Here is a 21,875-nt window from a genome sequence, read left to right as displayed (position 1 = left end):
TTTTTTCAATAGTTTCTTTTGTTTCAATTTCGTTGATTTCCGCTCTGATTTTAATTATTTCTTGCCTTCTGCTACATTTGCTGTTGTTTTGCTCTTCCTTTTCTAGGGCTTTGAGATGAAGTGTGAGCTCATTTATTTGTTGGTTTTTCCTTTTTTTGAGGAATGACCTCCAAGCGATGAATTTCCCTCTTAAAACTGCTTTCATTGTGTCCCATAGATTCCGATATGTTGTGTCTGTATTTTAGTTTTCAATAGAGCTTTATTTTATTTATTTATATGCAGTGCTGAGAATCAAACCCAGGGCCTCACATGTGCTAGGCAAGCACTCTATCACTGAGCCCAGCCCCAGCCCAAGAAAATTTATTAGGATGTAAAGATTGATAGATGATCAAACTGAATCCTAGCTTATGTTTTGACATGGAAGCTTTAGCTGTGGAACGTTCAGTTCAGATATTTCCTAATATAAAAATTACTTTGACCAAATTCTACTCTCCTACATACAGGAACTCTAGTCATCAAAAAAAAAAAAAAAAAAAAAACCAAAACAAAAACCCACCCATAGTGAGGATGGAGGGTGTGCTGAGGTGAGGGCATTGCGCAGGTCAGGAAAGGTTGGACATGCGTCACTGGACACCTTCACGACACTTTCACATACATTCTGAATAATGCGACCACTCATTCAAAAACAGACTAAAAATTCTAACATATCCTCATCTCCCATGATATCTACCCGACAAATTCCACTGTGATGCAGCCAATAGGGAAATGGAGATGAACAAACACAGAACAGGAGTCTGGCACTCCTACTTGGCATTCCTTGAACTTATTTTTACCAGTTGGAAACGAGTGAGGTGAATTAGGCACAAATATTCGGGGGAAGGGGATGGGATCCACAGTTATAGGTATGAAGTTATGACTGAAAAAAAAATACAAAGATTTGTGAGAAAGCTTCCCAGAAATACATTTCCCTATGTTTAAAAATTATTATTTTGTTATCTGCAAAAATTCCTATTTATTCATGTTAGGAATACTCTATTTACATTTCATGGTTTAAATAAAAGAAAAACTTTCTAAAAAACAAACAAGAACAACAAAATCTAAGGGCTGGGGATAGTAGAGCACTTGCCCAGCATGTACGAGGCTCTGGGTCCAATCTCCAGCACTGAAAGCAAAAATAAAAAACCTTAAAGAAAAAATGAAGAAAATCATGAAAACATATATGAAGACTGTTTAATAAGAGTACAGCTTGAAGCTCATGTCATAGCAGATGACCAAGACACTTATCATCTGTCCAGGATAAGCCAGTCACATGTCACATCTTCCATGGCAAACCTCCAAACGGTGACTCTGAATCCTCATACATATGGAAGAATGAGGACAGAAATGCATAGACCAACAACCCATTCTGCAAGCTGTGACTGTTAGTGATCAGAGAACAAGATCCTGAGGAACAGGACACTAGTTGGAAAGCTCCAAAAAGGTGACAAGAGTGGGGACAGACACTACACTATGGGACACGAAAACCATCAGGCTGTGTAAGGAGTTCACGTTACAGACAGGCGACAGGGCCCATCCTTCATGTCTCCTTCACTAATAAGGCACACCAATTTCTGTCTTCTATTTCTATATTAGAAGAAATGTGGTAGAATACACATTCTGTATTCTGTGTGTTTGAACAGAAGCAAAGAAAATCTGCCTCCCACTCAGAAATGAAGGGACAAATACAACTTAGACATGTATCCCTTCACTTACCTTAAGGATTAGGTGCCTGAGTTCATTATCCTGAATAAATGAAGGTCTATAGTGATCTCCTAAATAAGAATTTGTCATGCCTAAAAATAAACAGACCAAAAAATTATTGAAAATAGAGTGGAGAGGGAAATGAGGTAAGTTCTCAGTGAGCCCTAGCAAGGCTGCTGGTGCTACTGAGGAGGATGGCAGGGGAGCATTTTCTCTTCTGTAAGCTTTCTCTTCTTCCATTATTACTAGATTAAAAACCTTGCGTTGTGGTTGTAAATCCTTGGGACTACTCATTCCTTTGTATTCAAATTCACAAATAATAAAAGCTTTTAAAAAGCATTATAAAATGCATGTGCAACAATATTCAAGAATACAGAAGAGTTAATTTGATTCTTAAGCTTATTAAAACTCACCATAAGAACTCCCCTGGATGGGGGAAAGCCTGGAAATGTAAACAAATTTTATGGATTTGTAGTATTTTCAACTAAAAAAACTCCTTCAAAGATTACATGGAGACTTTAATAATATGCAAAAACTATGTAAAATACAAATGAAATAATTCATTTTGAACCCCTAACTCAGAGATCATTATATTGAAATTAAAGCCTCCAAAGCAAATGAAACATTGGAAACAAAGAGAAGGAATTCGTCAGACCAAAACCTGGGTAAACGTTTGACCAGAGACCAGCAAGAACCCAAACTACCTGTGTTGAGAGCATCCAACCCCGACATGTGATAGCCCTTTGTGGCCACAAGGGGGCGCAGAGGCTGAGCCACATTACCAAAGTGCAAGATCCCCAGGGCAATTGTGATGCAGAAGCAAATCCACTTTCCCCAACTCCCTTTGAAAGAGTTAGGTGGGGATAACACCCCAAGTCATTTTAACCACAAATTGACCCTTGAATAGACCTGCAGCCCACACTCACTGATAACCTAAATGACAGGGGACAGAAAACCAAAAGCACTTCATGGTGAGTGGGTTACATTTTCCCAGACTAGTAGCATCCCGAAAAGCCCAGCATAAGCAAAGGAAAATCTCCTCTGCCCAAAAGAACAAGCATCTTAGGCCTCAAAGAATTCCCCTGAATGATTTCTCCTTTGTTATTATGACACAGCACCTGGTGGACTGTAGCAGGAGGGAGTTGAGAAAGAACTGAAAGACACTCAGACAGGGTTCAGGGCCAGGGTACAGCAGTGGAGAAATTCTGAACACAGGGGGGACATTTCTAGATCTGGCTTGAAGCAAGATTGGCAGAGCACATACAGCAGAAGCAAGTTAGGGAAAACCTGTCAGTGAAAATCACGAAAATGAGCGTCCTGACCACACTGGGGAGGAAGCACATGCTGAAGAGAAAGGAGGGCAGAGCAGGTAGGGCTGAGGCTACAGCAGGTTAGCCAACATCACAGATGCTGAGATATTAGATAGAGCCACGAGCTCTAACACACCTGCTTTCAGAATTCCAACAGCAAAAACGACAAGGCAGCATGACTGCTTCACTTTCCCACAATGTTGGTTATGGGTGGCAGAGCTCAAAGGGACCCCAAATGACAATTACCAACACTCTTACTACCACCTTCCCCGTTAGAAAACTACGCTAGCAATTCATATGCATTAATTTTTTTACTTTTTCAAAAATATTTTTTAGTTAGTTATTGGTGGACTTTTATTTATTTAATTAATTTATTTATGTATATGTTTGGTGCTGAGAATCGAACCCCAAGCCTCACACACCAGGCAAGCACTCTACTACTGAGCCACAACCTCAGCCCCTAATTCTTTACTCTTTAAAAACAACCCCAAAGGCAGATGCATCATCCCCATTCTAGACACATGGAAATTGAGTGTTAGAATGTCAAATGGCTTGTGTAAATCACAGTTATGAAATTCAAGGAGTCTGGATTAGGAAGTTTGCCACCAGGGCCTACACACATGCACCACTCCACTCTGCCACCACTGGCAAACAGACTGCAGACACAGGATGCTCACAGGCTCTCTGAAAGCACATGCTGCAGAGCTGGGCCTTTTCAGACGTGGTCTGCAGACCACAGGCATCAGCAAACCACAGGGAGATGAGGTCAGAATTTAAGAATAAGCAGTTATGACAGTTTTACAGAAGTGCTAACATTTTCATGTCATTTAAGCCCTTGATTATTTTTCCAGTTATCAACTGTATTCTACAATAGGTGGGGAGTAGCAGCAGGTTACACTGTTCCCCCACCCATTTAGTTTGAAAAGCACTACTGAAGAGTGTAGTGGGAAAAAAATTACTTCAACAATGGTCTGTCTTTAAAGTAATTATGGTATGGACCAAGATACATGGTTCACGTGCAGCCCTTGAAAACCCAGCTTCTACACTTCCGCAGAGCAAGCCTGGTATACTCTACCAAGTGTACAGGATGCAGATCCGATGGCCTATGTCATCTCATGCAAGGGGGAGCAGCACTGACTGAAGGACCTGGTGAGGCTGTGTGGATGAGCACCTGACCACTCACTTCAGCTCAGAAGGACTGAAGGCAAAAATTGACACTCTGCTGCAAGGAATCCCCCATGGATTTAGAGAGTGCCTCCTCCCCACCAAGCTCCCATGGCCTCTCACTACACTCAGACCTCTGCTGGGACATTTACCACAGCAGGTTTTAATGATTTTGCCATCAGTCTGTCCCCCTTGTCTGGCCATGAACCCCTAGCGGGCAGAACCTTCACTCATTCATTTTTAAACCCTAGCACAGAGCAGGCATGTAGTTCAATTCGTTGGCTGATCCCTAGCTTAGGTTCTCCTTTCTCAGGACTAACGTGAAAATACATGGGTAATTTCAAGGTTGCAATCAGATGACCTCAGTTGAGCCTGCAAATTTTCATTGCTACAAGATTCAAGGGAAATGCTGCATACACTTTTTGCAAGTCCACTTGTGGGCGAAAGAGAACTTTACTGCACAATAGACTATTATGAAAGCAAGATCTCCAATCACACTCCCAAAAGGAAGCCTCGGGAGTAATACTGCTCTCCTCTAAGTTGCTTCAATTGGACCTGGCAAAGTCTCTGAAGGAAGCCCATGTAATTTCCTTTTCCCTGAAATAGATGTTCCCTGAAAAAGATGGCTTGCAGTGTAGGACAGAGATCTAGACTAAGCCCCTTCCTTGGTCAACCTTTGTTCATTCCTTTTTTATACATTTTGAGCCAAATTTTGCCATCATCTTTTAGATCTTTACAAATCTTCAGAGTTTCCTCTGCGGTCTTCAGCTTGCTACTCTGCCAGGTCTTGTCTTCTCAACCCAAGTTTGTATCAAAAATATTACAATATCTAAAACTCAATTTTCTACTTCCATTACCCAGCTCCTCAAATTAGACTGGAGTTATTCCCAAACCAGGTATGGTCTCTGTTATAATGTAGACATATGCACTTATTATGCTTCAATTTAAAAGTTAGGCTGAACTTGGGGGACTGCTAGTGTCAGACACAAGAACACACACACCAAAAGGCAAGAGCAAAGGACTTGGTACGTGGGAGGATACCTGAGACTGGTAAGGTGTGATGTATTTTAAAGTATCACTGACAAATCTGAATGACGTTTTAAGAGGAATTGAATTCAAGGAGATTGTTTTCAAATAGAAACCTCCCAATGCCTTTATACTATAATAATTAATACTGCTCCTCAGAACTTCTTAAGTATTGAGAGATATGAAGGGCAAGTAATATCCTCTTCATATTGCACACAGAAAAGCAAGCAGAATATAAAGACTCTGAGTTCACACTGTAAGCTTGAGATAAAGCTTTCATCAGAACCAAGTTTTCTGACTTTCAATATAATATTCTCACCACATACAGACTGAGGACAGACAATGCCTGTAAAGGGGGAAGACACATGGGAATAGAATCTCAATAGCCAGTAACAAAACCAACCAACCAGAGACGCCAATCAGAGAAGACACCAGAAGCTTCTGGGCGAAGCGCCTCTCAAACTCACCTTTTACAGACTTCAGGTGCTGGACAGCCATTCTTAAAACTGTGAGTTTGTCCAGTTTACGGGCCACAGGATTGCACTGAGGGATCATGGCAGACAGTTCTTCAATCAAGTTGTTCATTTTATCTCTTCTCCGCTTTTCGGTTTGGCTATGAGCTTCTCTAAGAGGGAGAGAGAACCTTCTTTATATCACCATTCAGCAGACGCAGAGGCACCCCAGAGGCACTCCCTGGAGCACCATGAGCCAGGCGAGCTCCGGTGCTCTTCTGCCCAATTCTGGACCTGCAGGTGCCATTTAGGGAAAAGGAAAGAGCTGTGGGAACAGGAAAAGCACTCACAAAATCCCTGTTTCTCTGGCTGGGGATGTAGCTCAGTGGTAGAGCACTTTCCTAGCATGCTCAAGGCCCTGGGTTCCATCCCCAGAGCAGCCCCTCTGTTACTGCCTTCCTTTAGGTTCTTTGCATGGCCCCCAAAGCCTTTTAGAGTTCCTTTTCCCAGTGTTTTCCTCTTCTAGCCCATTACACACATCTTCCAGAAATCACCTTCCTAATTCTCTAAGCCCATTTGCAGTGCCTGAGAGGAAGAGCCAAGCTCCCTGATTCCACTTTGAGATTCTTCACAACCTGGTTCATGTTCCATCTTTGCACATCTTTTCCTGACAGCTCCAAACATCATGTGGCAGCAATGCCCAAAACACTTGTCACAATGTCACACACCTCTTCCACGCCTCACTCTTCACCAGGCTTGGAATGTCTTTTCCTTGCCTAAAAAAATCCTATTTTATTTTCAAAACCAAATTCACTCATTCTTCTGGAAAGCTTTCTCTGACGACTCCCTGACCAATCATTCCCCTTTCTTGTCCACCTCAGTACCTTAAATACCACCATCACATTTCATCCCATCTTAAACACCATCAGTTGTAAAATATACTCACAAGGAAAGAAAAATACCCTCAATTATCAGGAATATGTCACAGATGATAAGACATTTCCCCAGATGATAAAATGTACCAAGAAAAAAATGTAGATCTTAGATTTTAAGAATTATGCTGTTTTATTTCCAATATTTTGCTCTAAACATTTGTCTGTTTCTCCTACAACACTCAGATTGTGGTAACTCTGAAAATACCACGTATGAAGAATTTGGAGAGGGGCTGGGGCTGTGGCTCAGCGGTAGAGCACTCGTCCAGCATGTGAGAAGCACTGGGTCCTATCCTCAGCACCACGTAAAAGTAAATAAATAAAGGTACTGTGTTCATCTACAATAAAAAGAAATACAGGAAGGAAGGAAGAAAAAAAGAAGGAAGATTTGAAGGGGGGAGCAATTTGATGGGAAAGAGGAAAAGTGAAAGGTTTGCCCTGATCTGTTTTTACAGAGACTTTTAATCAAATGGAAAAATGTAATTTTTCCAGATTGCCAGGGGTTGGGGTCAGTGGGAAGAGCACTGGTGGAGACTGCCAATGGTGACATTGCCACCACCCAGCCACTCTCCCTTAGCAACGCCACTCTGGAGACAAAATAGGTACTTTGGGGGTGAACTGGATGGAATTCAAATTTCATTTACACAAAATTTAGTTATTTGTTCCTTCTTTGATCTAATCATGAGCTTTTAGATTAAAACTTTTAGATTAAGATTTTGTGGGGCTGGGGTTGTAGCTCAGTGGTAGAGCGCTCACCTCGCATGCATGTGTGAGGCCCTGGGTTTGATCCTCAGCATCACATAAAAATAAATAAAATAAAGATATTGTGCCCATGTATAGCTAAAAAATATTTTTAAAATTTTCTGATTTAAAGAATGTCACAGCTGGGGCTGGGGTTGTGGCTCAGCGGTTGAGCATTCGCCTCGAAGGCATGTATGAGACCCTGGGTTTGATCCTCAGTACATTAAAAAAAATTAAATGAAGGAATTGTGTCCATCTAAAACTAAAGAAATTTTTATAAAAAGAATGTCATAGCTATTCTCTTGTGAAAATGATCCCTGGTTTCTCCCAGAAGTACCCATCAGCATGCGCAGCATCAGTGGTCCAGAGGGAGATGAGTGCAAGTTGGGGACAAGGTGGGCACAAGGTGGGCCACCGTGGAGAGCAATGAACAGTGATGGTGGGAGCTGGGAAACTCTAAGGGAGGCAAAATTACCAGTTTTGAATATGGTAGTTTACTTGAAGGAGCTGAAAATATTTCTGGGGGTTTTATTAAGGAAAGGCATACTTATCAAGAGGTCAGTTCTTTTACTGATGATTTATCAGCCCTCAATTCTAAGTAAAGCAATGGCTACTTAGAACTATGCAAGTGTTTTATAGAATCGACTCAGAAGACAGAATAAATACAGAAAACGCAAAAGTCAGATCCAGACACTTTTTGCCAGATGTAGAAAACAATTCTGTTATTGTTTAAAGAATACATGAAGCTGGGCGCAGTGGCACACACCTATAATCCCAGCAGCTCAGGAGGCTGAGGAAGGAGGATGGCAAGTTCAAAACCAGCCTCAGCAACTTGGCGGGGCCCTATGCAACTCAGGGAGACTCTATCTCAAAATTAAATACAAAAAAGGCCTGAGGATGTGGCTCATTGATTAAGCACCCCCGGTTCAATCCTGGGTACCTAAAAAAAAAAAGAAAAAAAGAATATGTGGACATGAATGACAAAGGGTTTATGATGAAGGATTTCTAACATCAGATGCTTCTCAGATGCAGTTTTGATTTGTTCAAAGCATGAATCTGTTGTTTTCCAATACTTAAAGAAACTAATCATTGTTTTTAATAAACAGCTACTCTAAGAGAAATTTAAAGGCACAAAAGCCAAAATGTTATTCATGTACATAGAAAGGTAACAGGTCACTGATAACATTGCTCTCAGAGCATAGCAAGTGAGGCAAACCTGAAATTCATGAATAAATTCTAACTTTACATTGTTTTTAGTTTAGCTAAAGGTGTGTGTGTGTGTATGTGTGTGTGTATGTGTGTGACCTTTTCCACCTACCATGTACCATCTTACAATTCAATGTACCTGAAGGACTTCATTTTTACTTGTTGCTCACCATCTTCCATTCTACAAAAGAGCAGGATAAAATGTCAAACTACATGAAATATCTCTCCTATAATTCTTTTTTGTTTAGTTGTTGATGGACTTTTATTTTTATTTACTTATATATGGTGCTGAGAATCTAACCCAATGCCTCACACATTTGAGGCAAGTGCTCTACCACCGAGCTACAACCCCAGCCCCAGCTCTCCTATAATTCTTGAGAAAGAAATAAATGTGAGATAAAGATGATCATCTCATTCCTATGAAATCTTTAGCTATAAATGCTACCTTGAACATGTAAGAATCCAAAATGAGGACTATGTTACATGAGTTGCTTTCCTACCAACGCTGCTAGGCAATGCCATCCCCATCAGGGAAACCGAACTGATGTTAATGAACAATGAACAATAATTGGTGTGCTACTTGGAAATAATCTCATACCAATTTTGGGAAAGAATAAAACTTTCATAGAAATAGGACTTGGGATGCAGCTCAGTGGCAGGGCACTTGCCTACATGACCAAGTGCTTTGGGTTCCATCCCCAGCACTGAAAAAAAAAATATATAGAAAACAGTATTTTTTGGCAAAACAATTGATGACTTAACTAAAAACTTTATGACAGCAGTACTAAAACAGTCCGAAAATGCATTAAAAATGTCATACTTTCATTCAAAAATAACTTTTTTGTCTAATAATCTATCTGGATAGTAAGAAATACTATGAAAATGGGAAACTCTGATCACTTGTAATATTAACTGTGATAATTTCCACATTAGCACAGTCCCTGGCATCAGAAATGTACTCACCAGTGCATCAACAAGTGACATACATTGATGGTGATTCTCAACAGTAAAAAATTATTTAGGCTAAGCTGTTTGTAAAAATATGTATAAAAACATACATTTTCAAGCGAGGTGTAGTGCCTGTAATTCCAGCAGCTCAGTCAGGAAGCTGTCAGGAAGCTGAGGCAGGAGGATCACAAGTTCAAAGCCAGCCTCAGAAAGTTAGTGAGGCCCCAAGCAACTCAGCAAAACCCTGTCTCTAAATAAATTGGGGGGGGGGGGGAAGAGCTGGGGATGTGGCACAGTGGCTAAGTGCCCCTGGGTTCAATCCCTAGTACAAAAAATAAAAACGAATAAATATATTTATATGCATACACACACACACACACACACATTTCCAAATGTATTATTTTGCTTTTCTTATCTTCTTCCAATCTATTTCCTAAACATGTAGAGACACATATGAAACTAGCTTTGATTATTTAACTTAGCCACAGTCTATGTGTGTGTGTGGTGAAGTTGTACAGATATTTCTGGGTATTCAACAGATATAATAAGCAAAATTCAGGTCACAGTGTATAACTTTTTAGGTCTTGTCTTTTTTTACTTTATAAAATGAATATTTTCCTAGGGTTTTAAATATTCTTAGGAAACATGATTCAAAATAATTAATAGTGGCCCACTGATTAGCTATACCATAATTTACTTAATCATTTTCTAGTGTTGAATATAATCAACATTCTAATATTTTCAACATTATAAATGATATGGCTAATAATATTATGGTGAGTACATCTTAATTATTCTCCTAAAATAAATTCCTAGAAGTAGAATTTATAGAGAGCTGTTTGAATGTTTCTGATTCATCTTAGACAACTTCCCTCTTGAAAGGTTTAACAATGATCATTTTCCAGGCTTTGAAAAAAGTCTGGCCTATCTCTGAACTATTTTATTTACTTGAACTCTTTTATTTAAATTTTAATGTTTTTCTTCTTACAATGCTCTTTATAGAAAATTTAATCACATTTAAGAAGAGATGCTTATGAATATTCCAAATAAAAAGTACCACTAAAGGGCTGGGCCTGGGGCTCAGAGGTAGACTTGCCTAGCACTTGTGAGGCCCAGGTTTAATCCCCAGAATGGAAAAAAAAAAAGACCGTTAAGAAGATTATTCAAGTGGAACTTCTCCTACTCACTTTTAAATAAAGAACCGTTTTTAAGACACATTTTCACATGTTACTTGATTCTCACAACACAGTGCAGTTATCACTATCCCCATTTTACAGATGAAGGAATCAAGGCTATAGCTGTAGTTGCTACTCAAGGCCCTGCAACTACAAGCAGCCAAGTGAAGTTCACTGTGAAGTCCCTTCCAGGATACTTGCCATTTCTCTCAACGCTGTCATTCTGCACTGCGGTTGCTACACATAAAATTCAAACAGCTTCTCTGAAGCCAAAGAGAGGGTCAGATGAAGTCAGCTTCCTTCCCTGTTTCTCTCTTTTATTCATTTATTAAATAGAAAGTAATTATATAGGTGAATGATCTTCTTCCTAATGGTCTGGAATTAATATACATATATAGAACTTCAATTTCAAAAGGTAAACTTCAGCTTTTTAGAATTGTGCTTTTGCTTTGATTATCAGGGTTTTAGCAAATGAACCCACCGAGTGAACTCATCTCCTTAGCAAAATTCAAATATACTCCAATCATGAAATCCAAATATACTTTTATCTAATGGTCTCTGGCAGAACAGGACAAAGGCAAGAGCCTGAACAATCCATTTGTTCGCAGCACAAACCTAGATAATTAGTGAGTTTGCTATCTGTGTATTTTTTCATGCTGGCATTGGGTCTACAGTCATAATTTTTCACAGATGTCTTTTAATAAGCTTTCTGTTAGTAATAACATTCTCATTACTTGAATGCATTTTCTTGGCATCTTAACAACAGTAATGCAATTATTTTAAAACACAGTTGCAAGGACTCCTTGAAAACTACTTTCACTGCATTTGAATAAAATGTAGGCATTCCACCAAAACAAATGAAGTCAGAAGCAATCTCAAAAATATGCTCCAGATTTGCCACTTTTCATGTGTCCCTCTTCTTCAAATGTGTTTCTTTGGCTTCTGCAACTCCACCCCCACTCAGAACCACACCTCTTCATGTTTGGGGTATGCTCTTTTCCTCCCTTCACTGTCTTTAGGGGTACATCCTCAGCCCCCTGCTCTTCCACTCCACACACTTATCCCAGTGATGTGATCCATGCCTGACACTTCATTATTTCTTGTACAATATTGATGTCTCAATCTAATCTCCAAGTCCAGCCTCACCCCTGAGTTCTGGATCTTCATGTCTAACTGCTTACTCCATTCTCAGTGTGTCCAAAACTGAGCTCCTTTCCCCTCAGTCTTGGTAAATGAAAATCCCACCTTCCATCAAGAAGCTCAAATCAGAAAGCATGGATACTTTTCATATTCCCTCTCGCCAAGCAACAGCCACAAGGCCTCAGAGATTCAGTCTTGCAAATATGCCTCAGTCCCTTCCTTCAATGTCTTTCCTCTCCAGGGCCACTCTCTTACTAATGTTCAGAAAACCTAATTCGCAGCAAAAGTTTCTTCTTGACCTGTTCTCTCTGCCTGCTCGTTTTCCTCCTTCCACCCAACCTCCATGCTATTCCTGAGTGATTCTTTGAGAATGTAAGTCTGTACACTTCACACCTACTGGGTGTCATAGCAGGTTCTCAATAACACTTAATGACTACATTCCACAGAATCTTCATCAGAGATCCTTCTAAAAGACTCAGCTATCTATTCAAAACCAACAGTGCCACAGAAAGACTGATCATTCTCATACATTCTTCTTTTCTAAATAATATTAAACACCCCTGGCCTAGGGCTATGACTCATTGTTATTAGAGCACTTGTGTAGCGTGCATGAGGCCCTGGATTTAGATCCCAGGACAACTAAAAAATAAAATAAAATAAATGGAAAAAAAAAAAAAAACTAAACACTCTGAGGCTACATAAATAAAAATCAACCTCATCTCTACTGACTGGCTTCCCCAAATCTCTGGAAAAAGTCCAGAGACTCATTTCCCGAGCCTCTGGAAAATATACTGTATAATCAGCATTTTACAAAATCTGTAAAGTACTTTGAAGTCTATCACTTCCTTAGAGGGCACAGAAAATGGTGGGATAAAAGAAGATCTATAGCAGAATGGAGAAGCTGTGGGACAGAGAGCCCATCACGGAGACGTACATCTCCACTGTCACCACACAGCCTCTTAGGAGGAGAGGGAATATGTCAAACCATAGTCCAGGACTTACCTGCTGCCACTGGGTGCTGATATTTCTATCTTTGTTGAAAGAAGATAGGTAAAGGGATTCTGAGAAAGCTTTTCCACCACTTTTTCTGTCATGATTTCTGACCTGGAAGGAAGGAGGCTTTGGGTCACCCCCTACCCAGATGTACCAGGAAACAGCATGATTACTACAGGTCACCCGACCCCATCCAAGAGCAGAGAGACAGGAGGCCAGGCACGGTGAAGAAATGCCCCACTCAGAATCAGACTTTCTAATCCATGTGTAATGTTCTCCCCATGGTTAAGTATTGTGATAAAGAAGGCAAGGACCACCGGATGTGGTGGTGCATGCCTGCAATCCCAGTGGCTTGGGAGGCTGAGGCAAAAGGATCGCAGGTTCAAAGTTAGCCTCAGCAACTTAGCAAGGCTGTAAGCAACCTAGTGAGACCCTGTCTCAAAATAAAAAATAAAAAGGACTGGAGATGTGGCTCAGTGGTTAAGCGTCCCTGAGTTCAATCCCTGGCATCAAAAAAAGGACAAGTATTTAGCTGTGACCATAAACATTAAGTGAATTCACCTTGTGCTGACATTTCTGAATCCTAGGTTCTTCATTTTCTAAAATGTGGGCAGTTAAGTAAATAATCTTTACTGTTGGCTGCTGCCAAAAAAAAAAAAAAATTCAATCTGGCAGTAATTTGCATGTTTGTGATCTTTCCTCTGGGACCATTTCTATTTTCCTATGTACCCCCCAAAACCTCCACATGGCCCCTAGGTGGCAGGAAACACTGGTACCACTTCAACTGAGGTGATCAACAACAGTAGTGCTTGTGATTCTAAAGATGAAGGGAAGAGATTAAAAAAAAAAAAAAAAGACTAAGTCACTTTTAGCTCAGATGAGTGGGGACCATCAACTGACTGACAATGAAAAACAGCCAACAGCTTTAGACAAAGTGTCACTTGGTCCACTGCCGCTTCTTGAGCATCGCCTAAATGGAAGAGGCTAAGAGAACAGACAACCAAAATCAGTAGAAGATCTTCCAATCGTTTATACATAGCTTGGGAGGTGCCTTGGTCCTTACATTTGAATCATACTCATTCTTCTGTCTTGAGAATCACAGCTAAATTATGAAGCATACTGGGAAGAACTACATCAAAAAAAGCTGGGATGCTACATTATGTCCTCATCTTTGTCCCAACTCAGAAACTGTCCCCTTCACTTATGGTGGGGACCTATCATCAACTTTCACACCAACGTAAGTGCTAGCCTAGGATGAGTTGCAAACTTTATTGTGCTTTAATCTAAGATGAATTGTTACTTTTATTTTGTCCTAATGTTTCCATCACATAGCTGTAGCTTTAGAGAAGTCACTAAAGAATATTTCAGGGGGTTGGGGATGTGGCTGGGGCTGGGGATGTGGCTCAAGCGGTAGCGTGCTCGCCTGGCATGCGTAGGGCGCTGGGTTTGATCCTTAGCACCACATAAAAATAAAAAAATAAAGATGTTGTGTCTGCTGAGAACTAATTAACTATATATATATGTAATATTTCAGGCTATAAGCCATAGTAGATGACAAAAATAAACAAGGGCATAGTAAGTATTCTCAGCATTCACCTTCCTATCCACATGGCTTAACTAATATGGAAACAAGAGTTTTATCTGATTAAATTGACCACAGATAACCAAGGATTCATTGGTTATAATGTAAATGATGAGTAAGGTAGTAAGTGGTATTTATTATTTTAAGCCAAATATGCAAGAAGATGTTCTCCTCATGGTTAGTATTTCAATAAAGAAGGCTAGTATCTAGCTGCGACCATAAACATTAAGCAAATTAACCTCATGTACCTACATATCTTTTAGGCTCTGTTGATCCTCCTACGTATCTAATAATCATCAGAGTTGATGGAGAAGTTCCATCTCACTCAATGTCAGGTAGCAGTTGGGTGGATAATCATGTTGCCATGTATTTTATTTCTTGACATAATCTTCCCAGTTTTTATGCCAACTTTTTTTTTTTTTTTTTTTTTTTTTGCAAAAAACTAGGGTGCAATCATTATGTGAAACTTTTAAAAAATGGTGCCCGGGCTGGGGCTATAGCTCTGTGGCAGAGCGCTTGCTTTGCACATGTGAGACACTGGGTTCGATCCTCAGCACCACATAAAAGTGAACAAATAAAATAGAGGCATGCTGTCCATCTACAATAAAATGTTTTAAAAAATGGTGCCTGTATTATTTAACAATCATTTATTACTAAACTGTCCTTATTGCAAGATTAGGATGCATGAAATACTTATGACTATATATTAACGCAGTGGTGACAATTATGCAGTGAAATACAGTATCTAGAAATAGTAATTTAAATAGCAATCTTATTCTCTTTTCCCTAGAGTCAAAGATTTCATGGGGTTAGAGCAAAAATCCACTTACTGGGAGGGGTCCGAATCACTTCCTTTGCGTTTTCTTGGAAATTCCATCACGTGTGAGCTGAAGGGCCCAACCACTGCTGGTTTCACCCCTGGGCTCACATGACTCGAAACCACAGGAGCAATGCCCTGGTTTTCCTCCAGCAGAACTTTACCTACGAGACACAAAACACAATAAAACAGGTACTTTATTTATTTTTTTTTTAAATGTATATATTTTAGTTGTAGGTGGACATAATACCTATATTTTATCTTTATGTAGTACCGAGGAGCAAACCCAGTGCCTCACACATGCTAGGCAAGCGCTGTACCCTTGAGCCACAACCTCAGCCCCAAGAAGCATATTTTAAACACTGATTTGCACTTTTATATATCACTGTATCTCACAATTTAAATAACTTTTCTGTCTTGATGTTTCAAAAATATCAGCTAAGTATAGCATAAGAAAGACTCAATAGGCACATTCAAACATTAGTTGGAAACATATTTATTCATCCATATTTTTAAGTTTACTTTTCCCTATCTAATTGTAAAGGAAATTTGAGTATTGTAGAAAATACGAAAACCGCAAAAAAAAAGTAAAAAGAAAGAGGAAACCCAAATTTTACCAATTAATGTTACTATTTTTCTTTATTTTTAACTGATACATAAAAATAAAAATTATACATATTCATGGGGTACCAACCAATGCTTGAGATATTTCCTTTTAGAATTTTTTCTATAGTTGTCATTAAAGTAACTGAGATCAAAGTACAGGCTTGTTATTTACATATTATTGTAACATAACTTTCCAGTGTTATTACAAATTCATGATAAATGATTTTAATGTCTACATATATCATCATGTGCCAGCTCATAGTTACTTAACCACTCTCCTATTGTTAGAATCTGTTTGCTTTCACTTATTTATTTTACCACAGATAATATATATTTTGGTACATAAAGCTTTTTACCTACTTCTGGTTATTTCTTTGGCTAGTATATCAGAAATGAGTTAATAAGGTCAAGTGATGTATTTTTCAACCCTGAATTGCCAAATATGATAGTAAAATCATTTTTTGTTTCCAGTGTGCCTTATTCAATATTTTACAAAATCTAAAAATCAGAATTAATTACATCAGAAATAACTAGTAGACCAAACATGGGCCTCCTTAAAGATTCTATTTTTTATATTAAAATGGATATAATAAGTTTAAACTCATTTGTACCTAACAAAATAGACTAAAAAATAAGAAATATTTATGGGAAAATATAGTAAATCTCAAAAATTGTGCGGTTCTTTTTAAAAAAAATTTTTTTAGTTGTAGTTGGACATAATACCTTTTTATTTGTTTTTATTTTTAGGTGGTGCTGAGGATCGAACCCAGCTCCTCGCACGTGCTAGGCGAGTGCTCTACCGCTGAGCCACACCTCAGCCCCCCCAAAATTGTGAGATTCTTAACACATCTCTAAAAATAGCTGATAAACTAAGCATTTTTTTAAAAGGATTTAGAAGGTGTGAACCACACGATGGACAAGAATGATATAATAAACACATGAACCTCGGAGCTTCAAAATCTAGTGTTGCTTGTTTTAGGACACCCTGGGGGCATTATAAAAATTGGAAGTATATGGGACCAAAATGCTCAAGTCTCAAGAATTTCAAATAATTGCTATGATACATAAAATGTTTTCTGACTACCATGTAATAACACTAGAAACCAGTAACGCAAAGATAACCAGAAAATCCCTATGTTTTTGGAAAATTAGAAATATACAAAACTCACAGGACAAGAATTTATTTTTTCTTTTCTTTTTTAAAATTTTCTTTAAAATTGTAGTTAGACATAATACCTTTATTTTATTAATTTATCTTTATGTGGTGCTGAGGATCAAACCTAACGCCTTGCATGTGCTAGGTGAGTGCTTTACTACTGATCCACAACCCCAGCCCTATTTTTTCTTTCTTTATTTATCTTTTGGGGTACTGGGCATTGAGCCACTGGGATTATAGGCATAAAGTTACAAAATATTTGGAACTAAATAATTTTAAATTATTATACATTAAAATGTGTGGAAATGCAAAAGTATTATAGGAAAGTTTTAACCCTAAGTGTTTTAAAAGAAATTAGAAAAAGAGCTGTGAAATAAATTCATAGAATTAGAAGAAAAGTGATCATAATAATTAAGACCAGGAATAATGAAACAAAATAAACATATAAGAATGCAGATTTTAGTCTAGTGCATGCCTGTAATCCCATCAGCTCCTGAGGCTGAGACAGGAGTATCACAAGTTCCAAGGCAGCCTGAGCAAAAGCAAGGAGCTAAGCAACTCAGTGAGACCCTTTTTGCAGAGAGGCCTGAGGATATAGCTCAGCAGTAGAGCTACTTGCCTGGCATGCATAATAGTCCTGGGTTTGATCCCCAGCACCACAAAAACACAAAATAATAATTTTTAAAAATCCAAATAAGTGAGTCAGGCATGCTGGCACCTGCCCATAATCCCAGCTACTCCGGAGGCTAAGGCAAAAGGATCCATGTTTGAAGTCAGCCTTAGCAATTTAGCAAAACTCTTTTCTCAAAATAAAAAATAAAAAGGGCTGAGGATATAGCTCAGTGGTAAAGTGCCAGAGTTCAACCCCCAGTACTAAAAACCCAAAGTACAAACATCTATCCAAATAAACAGAAAGACATGCCAAGTTTATGGAAATTAATGAATAGCTACTCAATCTCAATAGTAATAAGGAAGATCCAAAGAAAATGACACCAATATACTAACACATGATGGCTACAATGCAGAAATCTGATGATAACAAAGTTGCCGAGGATGCAGAGCAATAGAGCACTCTGCTCTGCTGGTGGGCATGTCATCTGTTACAACTACTCTGGAAACCATTTCTTTGCATTAACTGATAGATCTGAACATGTGCATAGAGTGAGTGTTCCAATCTCAGGTATATGGGAAGACTCTTAATGAATTTTCTTTTGTGGGGGGGGGGGGTAGACATTGAGCCCAGGGGCGCTTAACCAATAAGCCATATCCCATCTCTTTTTATATTTTATTTTGAGACAAGGTCTTGCTAAGTTGCATAGGACCTTGCTAAATTGCTGAGGTTGGCCTTGAACTTTTGATCTTTCTGCCTCAGCCTCCTAAATCACTAGGATTATAGGTATGTGTTATCATGCCCAGAAGGACTCCTAATGTTTTCTAGGAGACATGAACAACAAATGGTTAGCCATAACATAGTTAAAAAAAAAAAAAAAAGACAACCCAAGAAAATTGGAAAATATTTAAATTTCCACTAACAGAATGGAAAAATTGTCTATTCACTGAACAGAGTGCTAACAGCAGTAAAAATGAAGTACAGTCATACTCATTAACCAGAGACTGAACTGCAAAAAACACAATGCTGAGTAAAAATGTCACAGTCCCAAACACATAGCACCTTTAAAAATTTTTACATAAAGTCCAAAACAAGTAAAACGAATCAATGTTTTTAAAAGGTTCTTATGTAAATTGCTACCCTACACTGAGAAGCAGGGGCATGGTTTACCTGAGTGGGAACAGCAGTTCTCTGGGTGAGCAGAGGGAGGTGCTGTCAGCAAAGGACATGCTGTACTTCCAAAGAACTCACACTCTACTACTTTCACAGGTGACTTTTTTTTTTTTATTCTTTAACCTACACATAAAGTTTTTACCATCCTCTGTAAGTATGGCAGATCCAGGGAGAAACATTTTACCAATGATGCTTGCCACTTGGGGGCGGGGGGGGTCAACTCAGGACCACTGAGATTAATCATGGTTTCAACTCCTAGACTCCATTCTAATGAAGTCTAAATATTAGAACACCATCTATTTCCATGGAAAAATCAAGGGAACTTCCTATATCAAATAGTAAATCAATGGGCTGGGGCGTGGCTCCATGGTAGAATACTTGCCTCGCATGCATGAGGCAATGGGTTCGATCCTCAGCATCACATAAAAATAAATAAAGAAAATAAAGGTATTGTGTTCATGTATAACTAAAAAAAAAAATTCTAAAAAAACCCCAGTAAATCAAAAGGAATAGTAAGCTAACTTTTCACAGTTCGCCATGTTATATATAATCCCAGGCGCCCCACCACCCCGCTCCATGCCTCCAATGCACACGCCAGCAAGCACACTTCTTTCCTTCACATAAGGTCAGAGACAGAAATAAATGAAGATATTTTTCTCATTTCAACCTTTTTTTTTTTTTTGCCTCTCGCTCTGGGAGGCATGATCTTCACATATTTCTATTCCACTTCCTTCATTAACCTTTAAAGTAAGAAATGGATTATCTTTAGGCAAGCACAATAATCTTTTCATAAAATCAAGATCAGAAGCTCCGAGGGTCTTTATTTTCATGTCCCTTACTAGGGAGGGGGTAATGCCCCACCACTGGCCATTCTATCAGGTCTGCAGTCAGAAGTGTATTCAAAGCAGAGGGTTCTCTGTAAACAAAAGGGAAACTTGGGCTAGTGGCACTAATTAGTTCTGGATTAAAGGATGTGTTCTTTGGAAGCAATTCAACCTTCATGGAGTGGAAGCTGATTTTTCAGTAAGAAACATCAAGATTTCATTTTTAACCTTCTAGTTTACTTGACTTTCAGCCTCCACATACCTTTATAAAAAGATGATACCATGTGTTCAGATTTGAAATTCAGCCCTGCTTTTATATAACTCATTTGGGGGGGTGTATGATTTAATATTTTGATATTGTTTTTTCCTGGCTGACTTGAGTCACTTCTCAGTGATGAATGTAATATGTTATTTAACATCCGACAAAATAATCCAGAATTGAGGTTGAACAAAGACACTGTGACTGTCTTTTACAGAGGAAGTCTGTGAATTTAACCTGAGATTAGCATTAAATTTCACTTCATTCTATGTGTTCTGGTGATAGTAAGTACTCTCATGTTTGGTTTTTTGGTACCAGGGATTGAACCCAGGGCCTCTTAACCACTGATCCATATCCCCCCATCCTTTTAAAAATATTTTATCTAGATACAGGGTCTTGCTGAGTTGCTTGAGGTCTTGCTAAATTGCTGGGGCTGGCTTTGAACTCTCACTCCTCCTGCCTCAGCCTCCCAAACCGCTGGGATTATAGGCATGTGCCACCAGGCCCACCCACCCACAGTATTTTAAAGGCTGCCATTTAGCATCAACTCAAGTATGAAAAAAATCGGTGGAAATGAATGAGCAGTAGGGAGTCAGAATCAGGGGACACCAAGCAGCCACTGGGTTTAGGTTCCAGGTTACCTAGGGGATCAAGTTCAGCATGATATTGTGCTCAAAGGAGAATAAATATACACACTTGCACACACACTTCAAACAGGCGCCATAGCAGGATAGGAGAAATACGTTTTTCATAACCTTAAAAACTTTTTCTCATTACCTACTTTCATTGCCAGTAGGACTGCTACACATTAAAATTGATATAAACTATCATTATCTTGTACATAATTTTTTATTTAAATGATTTGTTCTGTGTAATCATCTAAACGATTTCCTTAAAAAATGAAAGTGGTTTTCTCTTCTTAACTTCTATGAGTCCAAGCCCAGAACATCTTTTCAGTCTGTTCAAGCAACTATCCTTTTAGTACTGGCTATTTTGGATAAGCCACTTAACATATTCAAACCTGTTTCTTTAAGATGGAGGCAATTTCCTGCCAATTGCTTGTTTTCGGAGTCAGATAAGAAAATGTATTTGAAATCCAAAGGCTTAGTGATGCTAACTACTTCAGTAGTAGCCCAGCAAAAACGAGTTGACTTACTGGTAAGCCACTGTAAGTGCCTAAGGTGTTGGTCAGGAAAATGCACTGAGCAAAATGTCTTTGCTTTTTATTTTGAAAGAATTTCAGGCTAGCAAAAAAAGTGCAAAGAATCCCCATATATCTGCCCTGCAATCAGATTCCCCAAATGGTAATGTCTCACTAAACCCAGTATAATGATCAACACCAGGAAATTAGCACTGATATAGTACTATTATCTAATTTATAGACCTTCTTCAAATTTTGCCATTTGTCCTACTAATGTCTTTTTTCTGATCCAGGATCTAATCCAGGATCACACTTGCACTTAAAGTGTCTGTTTTCTGTCCTCAATGTCCTTTCATCTGTAACAAATCTTCAGTCTTCCTTTGACTTTCTCAAAATTTTGAAAGGTAGTGGGCAGTTACTTTGCAGAATGTCCTCTAGTTTAAGTTTGCCTGATAATCCCTCACAATTAAATTGAGATTCTGCGTGTTCATCAAGAACATCACAGAAGTCATACTGTGTTCTCCACAGAACAAAATCCTCCACTTTTAAACTCCATTGCTTCTTGTACTTTTAATTGCTTTGTTAAGATCCTGCTCATCAAAATTCCAAATGGTGCTCAGCTCATGGAATCAACAGAGACGGCAGAGGAAAGATTAATGAGCTTTTTGATAAGGTTATGAGCTCCAACCCTGGGAAGGGTTTGAGAACCATGTCATCTTTTTGTTCCCAATCTCAGCACAGTGCCTGCCTGACACATAGTGAGTGTTTGGAGTTCGGTAAAAGAATGAGTTACACTCACTTCATTATCCCTGGCATCCAAAGAGGATCTGAAAGATGTGAGACCAGAACTTCCAGTTTCACTTGGCTTCCTGGGCTGCTG

General features: G+C 38.9%; 1 protein-coding gene and 1 long non-coding RNA gene across 5 annotated transcripts in view; one reads left to right on the top strand and one right to left on the bottom strand.

Annotated features, from left to right (window-relative positions):
• The window catches only part of Arntl2 (aryl hydrocarbon receptor nuclear translocator like 2), a 75,031-nt gene that overhangs the window by 33,689 nt on the left and 19,467 nt on the right, over nucleotides 1-21,875 (bottom strand). For 2 of the 4 annotated variants that reach the window (XM_048802458.1, XM_048802457.1), the window contains exons 2-5: nucleotides 15,240-15,390; nucleotides 12,837-12,938; nucleotides 5,708-5,865; nucleotides 1,753-1,832 (exon numbers count right to left, since the gene is read on the bottom strand). In XM_048802458.1, the coding sequence (XP_048658415.1) occupies nucleotides 1,753-1,832; nucleotides 5,708-5,865; nucleotides 12,837-12,938; nucleotides 15,240-15,390 (491 nt within the window). Of the gene's footprint in view, nucleotides 1-1,752; nucleotides 1,833-5,707; nucleotides 5,866-12,836; nucleotides 12,939-15,239; nucleotides 15,391-21,875 lie in introns of those variants that run through there. The other 2 variants (XM_048802459.1, XM_048802460.1) reach the window with 2 other exon arrangements.
• Nucleotides 6,569-19,260, top strand: LOC125616630. The gene is made up of 3 exons (XR_007347350.1): nucleotides 6,569-6,935; nucleotides 8,955-8,962; nucleotides 19,210-19,260. It is a non-coding gene; the product is annotated as an uncharacterized LOC125616630 (long non-coding RNA).

The sequence above is a fragment of the Marmota marmota genome, unplaced genomic scaffold, assembly GCF_001458135.2.
Source record: "Marmota marmota marmota unplaced genomic scaffold, marMar, whole genome shotgun sequence".
NCBI classification, from domain to species: Eukaryota; Metazoa; Chordata; class Mammalia; order Rodentia; family Sciuridae; genus Marmota; species Marmota marmota.
This window is presented reverse-complemented; position numbering and strand designations above follow the sequence as displayed.